Raw genomic sequence first — 12,000 nt, forward strand, 5'->3', positions numbered from 1 at the left:
ATAACATCACCTCCTCAACCCTTATCTCTTTCACATCCAGTGACTAATCTTCCTTATCGCAGCTTCACACTGGGAACCCCACCCTCGTGCCCCAGAGACTCTGAAAACCCTCTCTGTCTGCTTCCCGGAATATACTGTAAGCGTTACATGCATAAACTAATGTATACTCCATATTCCACTGTAAATTGTATTAATACTGCACTATCCAACTTACACATCACGCCAGACGTGCGAATTCAGTGAATCCTGATCGGCCTGTGACCTTTGCCACACCATTTACCAGCAGGTTTCTTTCCTCTCCTACAGATCTGCTTTTTAAAACAAAGACAAAACACACACCCCCAAACTGCATCTTTCGTGTTATCCAGCCTCAATTAACTTTAGACTGAGAGCTTTCAGAAACACACGGTGACTGTGCAATCCTAATTTTTACCTGTCATTCAACAGTAAACTAATTGCCCTTTACAAAACAAGACAAACAGCTGTAGAGGTGGAGTAGCAAACAAATTTGTAATTTTCTCCCAACAAAACTACCAATTACCTGTACAGGTAAACTGACTGGCCACAGCATTTGTCCTCCAGTAGTCTGTAAACACACCTCTCTCTTTAGCTGTTCAATTACCTTACTGAAGCCCTTTTTCCATCTCACAGCACTTTTACTTAAATTGCTGCTGAAGGACTGCTGCGCCAGAACTTCTACTCTGTGTGTCACCAGGGCGTAGCAAGGGATTCAAAAATAAAAGACTCTATGTCTCTGCACTATCTTAGTCATGGGATATTATTCCAGGCGGCAGGAGAGGCTATCTGAATCGAGTAGAATGAGACCCAACTTGTTTTAAGGAATCTCTCTTATCTGTATGTAGTAATCCAAGACTTGGAAGATGCACTTGCACACTAAATGAAAAGAAAATTAATATTAGGCAACACACCACATAGTTGACGATGCCCTTTCTGAACTCAAAAGCTCGAGATCTCATTACGCTCTGTGCCTCCCTACCTGCTCTGTGGAAAAAAACTCCACAGAGTTTCTGGCCCTCCAAAAGAGCCATGCTGAAAACCAAATTTAACTGATCTTTCACGATGGGCTTTCTGGGGCTTATCATGTGAGAGCTGGATTTTAGTGTGAAGCATGAAAGGGAAGATAAAGGAAAAGAAAAAAAATAATGTTGAGGGTAGAAGAGTAAAAGAACAAAATATCAGCTCACTTAAAGGTTGTACCCAGGTCACATTTGTTGTTATGGACAGGCCTAGAGCCACTGTTCAGGCAAAACTGACTGTAGAGCGCATTTAGATAAAAGCTCAATGCTTAACATTACCCCAGTGGTTGGTTTCAACATCACGTAATAGTGTTGAATACCCAGAAATGGCATCCTTAGTACATTGCTCCAGCAGAACTCAACAAGCCCTTGCAAAGAAACTATTTCAACTTAATGTTAATTCCACCCTAACTGTATTAAAATGGTTTATTCAGTCATATGCTACAAGGTAACAGTATGTTGTGTTGATAGTTTAGTTTAGTAACAGTATGCTGTGTTGATAAAATAATTCAGTTGTCTTCAATTACTTTACTTGCTGGGTTTCAGCTGAGTTTTGCGGGGGTGAGGAAAAATATAAAATCACTGATGATGAAGTTTAATTGCCAATGATTATCTTTCAGTCACTGAACTCTATCCGGTAAAGATGTCACCCACATGAAAACAGAACTCGGCCTTCAAAGCCATTTTTATTATGGTTCTTCCAAGTCTCTTTATACACCACATCCCAACACAAGATATTTTCTGCAGAAAGACATGGGTGTGCAAACATGCCAAGTGCAGTACGTCAAGCTACACGGGACAACAGTTCTGAAAAGTGACAGATGAACTTTGGAAGTGCTACATACAGCAGCAGCAATCCTCTGGGACAACAGCAACAGAAAAGGAAAAGCAGACTGGATGCTCTGCAGAGATTAAGAGAAGCCAAGTTTGCACATAAAGATGTATCACAATGTACCATTGATTACAAGGAAAATAATGTTTTCAGTAGTAGTACTTCAGAATGGATGGCTTGAAGTTCTGCAAATAACTAGTCAGCAAGTAATTTGTTGTGTTAGAAGAGGAGGGATGACATTGTTAATTTCTTCTGAAAGCAAAACCTATCAATAAAAGGTGGAACACATTCTGATTTTGATACAAACACAGTATATGCTGTAAGGATTTCTAGACAATATTCAAGTTTTATTTTTGCTTGGACTGCACGTGTTATTTCCTTCAGTGAAGGAACAACATTGTGTAAGTACCAGAAGTGCTTCAGGAGGTGGCTGAAATCACCCAGAAGAACAGATCTTCAAAACTTCAGTGGAACATGTTCGTTTAACTTGTACATTTTCCTTTCAATGCACAGTTTGAAACTTCACAGTATAATCCATTTTTAAACAAGGTAAGCTATACTTATAGCTATTGTTTTAACAGGTAAGTGTGAAAGTCTTGCAAATGTGCCAAAACAAACCCTTGGAGTACATAATAATTTAAATCTAGAGGATGGATTTAGATCCAAGATTCTGGGAAATAAAAAACCCACAGTAATTATGCTAACATCCTTTCCTACAATAGTTCTGGCATTTTATAGCAAAACTACGTTAGATTAACCTTCTTCACACTATTTGAACAACTAACCAAGGCAGTGAGTTATGACACCTGCATCCTTCCGCCTATTTATATCTTCAAAACCAGTCAGTTTTTCAATACAACAAGCAAAAGGTGGGGAGCGGGTAATACATGATTGATCAATCATTTTACTATTTATTTTCCTTGCACTGCATTTCTCATCTCATTTTTTTCTTAGCTTCTTCATAGCTTCTGCAACCTCTGACTCAATTTCTACAAAAGCTTTCACGGTCTAATGGGAGCACGTGCCAGAGCGCAGCAAGGCAGTGCTGTGCTTTAGACTCCAGGCAGCAAGGGTGGATTTCTCTCTCATAACAGGTCTCCAGCTTAGAAACAAACAAACAAAACCTACCATACACAATTACACATGTGGTTATATACAACTAAAATACAGACAGCAGGTTTGTAAAGATAATGTCTTAATCCCTTCAGGGTTGGGGTAATTGTCAATGTTGTACTTTCTGATAATCCTTCATTTTTAAATGCTGCTATTCAAACACACAGGGAATTCTTAAGAATTAAAGATAATATCTGCCTCAGATAAACCAAAAAAGTTTGATAATCAGACCATTTACCCATTTACTAATCAAAAGCTTGTTATTCCTAGTAACACAGTATACCTTTACTAAACTGTACTTTTACAACCTGTCTGCTAACAGACTGAAGTAAATTAATTTATACAACAGCACTACAGTGAACTGGCTCTGCTACCAAAATACCAGTCAGATAAAAGGTGTTCTTTGATTTCCAGAAATAAATGCAACGAAGACAGACAAACTGAGCACAATATAAAAGGCTGAAGTGTGCAGTCATTTTAAGTAACTGCATCATTCAAGCACACTAGGAAGCAAACCCACTTCAGCCACTCAAGCAGTACAGGTATTTTGCTTCATTGAATACTTTCATAAATTTCATTAAAAACTTCTGAATTATCATCTAGTGAATCATTAGAGACCCACATCAGCTATGCAAATCACATGAAGACTAGAGAACTTGTCATTCAGATTCCCCTTCGCAAGCTTACAAGAAGGGCAGCGCTTTAGGTTTCATCAAATTGGTGGGAGAACTTCTGTAATAAAATTATTTCGATGACTCCATCCTGGACAAATTCTTTATACTGAGGAAGGGTAACTAGCTTCTTCCGTGAGGGTCCAGCTCTGAGGGGTAGCTGAGGAAAAACAAGACTCAGAGGAAAGACAACAAAAGCAGGACTAACGCTGCGTTGTTCTGCAGCTTCCGTATGGACACATGTTGCTGGCTCAACTTAGAAAAAAGCTTATCTTGTTGCCTTGTAAAAAATTATCTACAAGATTATACAGGGCTTCTTCCTCGCAACTGTTTCTCTCCTTTTTGTCATGGAGCTTCAACCTGAAGAACTGAAGACTTAATGCAAGATATTGGCTGGGCGCTACAAGGGAAGGCAAGGGGAGGAAGACACAGGGCAGAAGGACCTTTCATCATTTGACAGCCTGTGCTAAAGCTAACTCCCCGTGCTAACCATCACCGGGGTTAGACAGAAGCCTTTTAACTTCACTAGCAATTTCATACTGCTACAAGTCTTTCTCCATGAGTTAAATGCAGATTAGGATGTAAAAGCAGCTGCGTAATTCTGAAACTATTCTCTTTAAAAGACAAGTTTAATAAAAGGCTTGGTCAGATACAATGAACTGTGGTAACAAACACACCATGAAAAATTCAAATATGTTTACACTAGGTGTTGGTTTACTATAACATGATTTAAACCTACTAACATATCTGAGAGAAAAAAATAATAGGTCGTAGGAACAACACTTTCACCAAGAAATTCGCCAACAATTCTTTCGCCAAGAGATTTAAGCCTTTTACATGACTTTTTCCTTCTAGTGTAGGGTGACATTAACAGTTTCTTTCAGTAACAAGAGTCAGGTTTGCCTCTATTACAAAGTAATACCACGCTAACCTGAAAGTCAAAAGATGACAGACTGGGGTCAATTTTCTCAAGCGTGTAACTATCACTGAACACACCATACCTGCGTGTCTCAGGAAACTTTCAACAAATTAAGCCAGGATCAACAAGTCAAACAGGATCCAGTCGCTACTTTGATGCGAGATTCTTTTACGTTTTATTATCCTCTTCACGGACAGTTTTACATTCCATCCCAGTAGGATTTCTGCTCATCTGCTTATTATTTCACATGACTAATTTCCATACTACTATACTCATAAGGGCCTAGTATGAGTGATTTCGCTTTGCCAGCATGCAATTAGTTACTTCCAAATACATCCCTTGTTGCAGTTGGAGCCACATGGCAATTCTTTCCTTCAGACAGGAAAGATCAGCTCCTTTGCTTTTGACAAGGAAAAGAGCAGTGGCTCCTTTGATGGTGCTTTCGGTGGTGGCCAACCCAAAACACGCACCCTGGTATGTGTTCTTCTCCAATGCCGTTACCAGCAGCAGTAACTCCCATATTTGCTAAATTATACACTTGCCACTGAAAAAGATGTTCCGGTGCAACTACTCATTTTAATATTAATTTGATAAAGGGCAAGCACAACCTTTACACAAGAATAATGATTTAAAGTTCTCCGAAATAATCAAATTAAGTATATAATGTGCACAGTGTATGAACTCGCTGCCTCCTCTCTCTCTTCTCCTTTCTTCAACAACTGTTTGTGTTTTATCTTAAGTGGAAAAGTAAACTTTACAGAAGGTGAAGCACGAGGTGCTAATGCAACAATGGAAGTTTTCCAAACGCTTCTGATGTACCATTATTATTACAGCCACTGCAAGCCAAATGAGTGACAAGTTCTCTTTCATGTATGGACAAGGCCACAAGCTGCTGCCCTGCAAGCCGTACTGTAGAACATATACATAAACAGGCATTTAGGAGTGCATGAGTACATGCAAACAAAACAGTTGAGATGATAAAGGTGGCTATATATGTTGCCAAAAGGTCTGACCTTCAGCTAAGTAGAGATTTTGTGGTCTGGAGAGCTCCTCTGCTTGCATGACCTGTATACTTGAAACTATAAATTATATATTTCTCTTTGTGAAGGAAGTACATATTTAATTCAAGGATAAAAGTGACTGTGAGATCACAAAAAGGTTCGTCAGGTGCCTTCAGGAGCAAGTGCTGAGATTTAAATTCTCAGGAAACACAGGCTGAAATACGTATTTTGAGGTCAGCAGTTTACTTCCAGCCAAGAACAATACTCCAAGCTGCTGCTCACTTCTAGGAACGCTTTGCTAGCCTAAGCTTAAAGCCTGGCAATTTCAAGTCAAGTCTTCAAGTTGGTATGGAGCCTATAAAGTAGCTGTAGCTTATGTGTAGTGATTAAAGGCCAGAAAATTATACCACGGCTACTCTCTCTCCGTCTCTTTCCACATAAACAGTTTGGATCCCGAGAGCAAGCAAACTGACAACTTCTGTTAACATTTAAAGCCTCCGCAATCCAAACCTTCTGGAAAGCACAACCAAGTAACGGATCATACAGAAGGCCTTACTATGTAATTAGGCAAAGAAGACCGGCGGTAAAGCAAACGGGATTTGGCGATATTTCTAAGGAAAAGCAAAGTGAGGCAAGCAGCTCACCGCCCCTATTTGCCAGCACCGGAGCCCAGCGCCATGCGGAGCTCGCCGGAGGCCACCAACCCCCCCGCCCCGTTCCCCAGACCGGGGGTGATCATTTACAACCCCCGGGACCCCAATCCTGTCCCCATGTCGTCGCCCCCCTCCCGCCCCGAACCGGGCGGGGCAGCCGGACCCTCCCTCCCCCCCCGTCCCATCTCTCGCTTCCCTCCTCTGCCCATGTATGTCAAAAGCCGGAGCGCCCGGCTGGGCTCCCGCGGAGCCGCACCGCCGGCCGGCCCCTGCCCCCTCGGGGAGAAACAGCCGCTTTTCGTTTTTAAAATAAAACCCCCCAAAAACAACCCCCACTAAACCAGAATCCCCCCACCGCGGGCCAACCAGCACCCGGCCCGCCGTCTCCCCACACACAGCCTCCCCTGGGCCGGGCCCGGCCGCCGCACCTGGGTCCTGCGGGCCGAGCTGCCCGTCGGCCGCGGGCGGCGAGGGACTGTCCCCCGCGGGTCTGCGCCTCGTCCAGGGGTTCTCCTTGGGCGGCGGGGCTTCCACCGCCGCCGGCCGTCGCTGCTGCTGGCCGCCCTCCTCCGCGGCCTCCTCCGACTCCCGGGGCCGGCTGACCGCCGGGCCGCCGCCCTCAGCCGCCCTCAGCTCGGCGGGCACCGCCGACACCTGCGCCGCGGACATGCCCTGCCGCCCGCCGCGGGGGAGCCGAGGCGGAGGAGGAGGAGGTGGAGGGGGTGGGCCGCCTCCCTCCCCTCAGCACCGCCCCACCGGCCGGGGCTCCCCTGTCGGCTCCCCCGGCCGGGCCCGCAGCGCCGCTCGCTCCCCCTCTCCCTCCTTCCCCTCAGCCAAGCTGCCGCGAGGGGGGAAGCGAGGGAGAGCGACCCGCCGGCCGCCGGCCCCGCTCGGCCCGGTCCGCGTGGAGGGAAGGGGGGGGGGGGGGGGGGGGGAGGTGCGCGGGCGGCGGCCGCCGTAGCTGAGGGGAGGGGCGGAGCTCGGGGGGGGCACTCCCGTGCGTTATGACCTCACAGCGGCCGCGCGCGAGCACGGCGGCGCGAGCGCACTCCGCCCCCCCCCCCCCCCCCTTTCCGCGTCCGCGGAAGCGCCGCTCCCCCCCCCCCAGCACCTGCTTAAGTAACGCGCCGGGGGAACCCTGTTAAAAAAAGCTTTATGATTTATTTATAAGCACCTTTTTTAGTGACGTACTCCTCTCTGGCCTTGCGCTGAGGAGCTTGCACTAATTAAAAAGAAAAAAAAAAAAAAATAATTAAAAGCCCACGCTGGTGCCCAAGCGGCGGACAGCGCCAAGCGCACCCCCGGAAACACACAAACTGCTACTGAAAGAAGTGCTAAATAAAGCGCTCGACAGCTGTTCTAAAGTTTTGAAAACCTTGTTAGAATGAGTGATATTTTTTTTTAATTTTTATTTTTAATACGCAGGCTACTCTGAAACACTGTGTGAAAGGAAAGGGAGGTGACGGCGGCAGGAAAGCACAAGGTGCTTTCCTGTACTGACACACCCAATTAAGGACAGTTTAAGCTCTCAAGTAACGCTTACTTGAGATACTTAATGTATGGAATTGTCAGAGCTGGAAGGGATCTCTAGAGATCATCTAGTCCAACTCCCCCGCCAAAGCAGGATTGCCCAGAGCATGTTACTCAGGACCACATCAAGGCAGGTCTTGAAAATCTCCAGAGAAGGGGACTCCACAACCGCCCTGGGCAGCCTGTTCCAGGGCTGTCCCCCTCACCAGAAAGAAGTTTCTCCTCATATTTGAATGGAACTTCCTGCATTCCAGCTTGTGCCCGTTGCCCCTCGTCCTATCACTGGGAACCACTGAAAAGAGTCCGGCTCCATCATCCTTCAACCCACCCTTTAGGTACTTGTAAACACAGATAAGGTCTCCCCTCAGCCTTCTCTTCTCCAGGCTAAAGAGCCAGAGCTCTTTGAGCCTTTCCTCATAAGGGAGGTGCTCCAATCCCTTAATCATCTTAATCGCCCTACGCTGGACTCTCTCCAGTAATTCCCCGTCTCTCTTGAACTGGGGAGCCCAGAACTGGATGCAGTATTCCAGTTGTGGCCTGATCAGTGCAGAGTAGAGGGGGAGAATGACCTCCCTCCACCTACTGGCCACAGTCTTCCCTATGCAGCCCAGGATCCCAATGGCCCTCTTGGCAACAAGGGCACATTGCTGGCTCATGGAAAGTTTGCTATCCACCAGGACTCCCAGATCCTTCTCCTCAGTAGTGCTTTCCAGAAGATCCATCCTAACCTATATTGGTGCTGGGGTTCTTCCTCCCCAGGTGCAGGACCCTACATTTATATCCTAATTTATACTTTATTTTCGGCTTTCCCATACTTGTTCAACAAGGGTCTCAGAATGAGGATGAACATGTGTGGTGGAAGGGAAGGGGACTTCTCTGGTTCAGCAAAGCCTAGAGAAGGCCTTCAAGGGGGAGGTGAGAACCCACCAGGGTCCAAGGAGCGAGGGAATCACCTGTCAGCGAAGCACCGCGCCAGACTGGTACCTTCGCTGTTCACACCGTGTCTCCTCTACCTTTCTGCTTTCTGCCAAAGATCCCCCAGAAGTCATCTTGCCACAGCACAGGAGCACTTGTACCACGGGTTAATAATGAGGGGGTTCTACCTGCACTTCTGCCGCTGCGTCACCCCAGGAGCACTCTGGTCACAGCGTGAGGAAAGCCACTCCAGCCTGAAATTCATCACCCCTTGCCCTCTTCGCAGCCTCCCCGTGCTCCCATAACTCTCCATGGTTACACCTTGAGACACCCTCTCCTCTCTGATTCCTTGTGTTCCGTCTCTCAAGTGACTCTCTTTTGCTCCCTTTCTTATAAAATGTCTTCCAAAAAACCAGCCAACATCTCTCTAACAAACTAAGCAAATTCTTAAATAGGCTTTTGTAAAGCTAGTAAAATATTTTTTTTTTAAATAGTGTCACAAGTAACCAGATTTCCAGTTGTTGGAGTAATGTTATTCTTTGCTTCAATGAGATTGTACGCAGGTTTACCCCTTAATCAGAAAAGAAACCCACAAACCCACCAAAAACCCAACAATCACCCCCCCCCCCCCCCCCAGCTCATACCTCTTCAGGCACAGAAGCATTTCTAGAGTTATTCTGAAACTGCGGGTCCAGCAGCAGCTCAGAAGAACAGAGGCCATCTTCTACAGCACTTCACCTGTCCCCACCCTAGAAGTGGCTCTGGACGTCTTCTGCTCAAGCAGAGCGCCACCATCGAGTCAGGTGTGATGAGATCACATCACCTGGTGGGGGCCAAGGTCTACCTCAAAGAAGAAACCCCCCAAGGCGCTTGCTGCTTTGTTCAAGATATTTGGAAGTAATTGACCATTTGTGGTCAAGGCTTGAAAAACATCTACCGCAATTGTTACGCTGCTGTAAGCAAACCACATGGATACTTTAATGCATGTTTTTGTAATTGCAGGTTTAAAGCTTCGAACATTGGTAATAAGGGAGGAATTTCTCTTTTCATAAATAGAAAAAAAATTTACTATTGCTTTTAAGCACTTTTTCTACAGAAAGTGGCACGTATTCTTTCTTCATTTTACATTTATACCAAGAAAGAGAAAAAAAAAAAAAGGTAGCTTAATTAAAATTAAAGCAAATCTTCAAACTCTCAGAAGCATTTTTCTTTGCAACTAAGAACTTGATTTTTTCAGATGCAATAAATTTACTAATCAAGGACATGCCAGTTGCATATTGCAGTGACAAATTTATTTGAAATGGAGGGAAATATTCTTACTAATAATTTTGTCAGGGAAAAAGGGCAATATCTATACATGTTTAAACCTACATTCCCAAAAACAGAAGTATCACTCACACTACCCATTCAAAACCATTTTCACATCTTTTATTTGGTTTCCCAAACCAAATAAAGAAGTTAAGCAGAGGTTAGAGTGATACGAAAGTACAGAGGCCCTACCTAAGTCACTGGTAAGACAGGGATTAGCCTCCTGTTTCCTCTTTTTCTCCTACAAGCGCTAGAAGACAAGGAAGCAGGCGTGGAAGCCAGTCAGGACTTCAGGAACACTGTGACACCGCAGCGCAGGAACCTCAATAGACCAGGAAGAAAGCAGGAAACTGGTTAAGAGTTAACTGGGAGGGGGATGGAAGAGGGGGGAGAGAGCAAAAAACCAGTAAAGGTGACCAGTAACATGGCAGCTTGAGAAGTTTTTGTACATACTTGTTTTGCTGACTTCGCGGTAGTAGAAGGCTTCCTGTCCATTTTGGATGGACTGGGCCTGAAAAGTATACCAAAAGCTTTGACAGTTGCCTGAGACTTATTTGTCCACCCAAATTTGTGGATGTTCACATTTTGTCCACTCAAAACTTCTCTGTCCGCTTTGTATCATGCCTCTTGATACTTTCTAGCAGGGCCAGTCAGGCTTCCTGGGCAAAAGTCGCAGCACTTTTTCCTTTCAGGGCACAGTATTTAAAATACTCATCTTTGAAAAAGAGGCTGGTTTACACGACATGAAACCAAGAGAATAACAATTGTTACGAGCTACTTTACATTTTAAAGCTTCTGTTTTATCTTGTGTAGAAGCACCCAAGCGCACCAGGAAACACCGGGAATTACAGGGTTGCACAATGTAGTAGCATTTTACTCATCTAATAGTTTTTCACGAGGAATTACATGCCTACAGACTACAGGAACCTCCTTTCGATACTCTGTAACTTATCATTACAGCCGAGCTGACAGAGAACCTGACAGCTTAAGATAAAGAAAATTTCCCTGCCCAACCAACCGTAATTAAGATCAACATTTTTAAAAAAAGCCACACAAGACAGAAACAATTAAGATAGATAAATAAATAAATAAAGAACTGCCTCAAAATGTTAGCAGCTACCAAGCAAAAAGAGGAGGACTCCAAGGATTTTCACTTTCTAATCTATTATTTAAAGAGTATCTATATAGATGCATGTGACATTCCAGCAAGAAAAAGCAGAAAGACTTAATTCCTCCAAGAAAAGGCAGCAAGACTCCATTCCTTCATAGCAGAATTTCCAGATTAATACAACAAAGTGATCTACCCTTGCTAAAAAAAAATAATTACAGAGCAGTCACTTTTGAGGGGGTTGTTTTTTAGACTTGGGGAAAAAAAATAATTACAAAAAGCTCCATTTGACAATGATTAGATGCGTTCTGTTCTAGATGGTGATTGACACTTAGGTGGCCAGGACAGAATGTGGAAAAAAAACACTAAAAAAGAACACCTGGGTTACTCAGGGATAACACACCAAGACCTGACCTCCCGCTGTCCTGAGCCGTTCCTTTCAAATGTAGACAAAAGGCGCTACCTGCTCCGTTTGTCCTCCTCGTGTTCTGTCATAGCATTGGTACGCAGAGATGTTACCACGGCCTTCACTCTTCAGAGACTGTAACTGAGCACCAAACCAAAATTGATTGCATCTTGGTTGCTGGGTACAACTGGCAGACTCCAGTCAGAATGCCTGCTCCAATTCCACACAGTAAGCCGCAACAATTTTCCAGGACTTTTTTGGGGGGTTTTTTGAGGTTTGGTTTTTTTTTTTTTTTTTTCCATATGAACACCATCAAGACTCAAAAATGCACCTGCCGGTAACATTTAGAGCGATCTGTTGAAAGCAGCCTTTCAGCTAACGTGTGACATTCCCATCCGTATGACAGACTGCTGCAGATGATGAAATAGCTTCGTCTTCTTCCAGCGGCAACACTCCAAAACTCTACCACCACCTTCCCACCTCGCAAGAGCAACCATCAACAGCAAG

At 44.7% G+C, this 12,000-nt stretch overlaps 1 protein-coding gene across 2 annotated transcripts in view; it reads right to left on the reverse strand.

The window, feature by feature from the left end:
* LARP1B (La ribonucleoprotein 1B) overlaps positions 1-6,895 on the reverse strand; it is a 35,126-nt gene extending 28,231 nt beyond the window's left edge. Inside the window, exons 1-3 of one of the 2 annotated variants that reach the window (XM_074154963.1) lie at positions 6,653-6,895; positions 6,390-6,394; positions 274-290 (exon numbers count right to left, since the gene is read on the reverse strand). In XM_074154963.1, coding sequence (XP_074011064.1) covers positions 274-290; positions 6,390-6,394; positions 6,653-6,895 — 265 coding nt within the window. The remainder of the gene's footprint in view (positions 1-273; positions 291-6,389; positions 6,395-6,652) is intronic. The other variant, XM_074154964.1, reaches the window with a different exon arrangement.
* Positions 6,896-12,000: the final 5,105 nt, after the last annotated feature.

The sequence above is a fragment of the Numenius arquata genome, chromosome 10 (genome assembly GCF_964106895.1).
Source record: "Numenius arquata chromosome 10, bNumArq3.hap1.1, whole genome shotgun sequence".
In the NCBI taxonomy this organism is placed as follows: Eukaryota; Metazoa; Chordata; class Aves; order Charadriiformes; family Scolopacidae; genus Numenius; species Numenius arquata.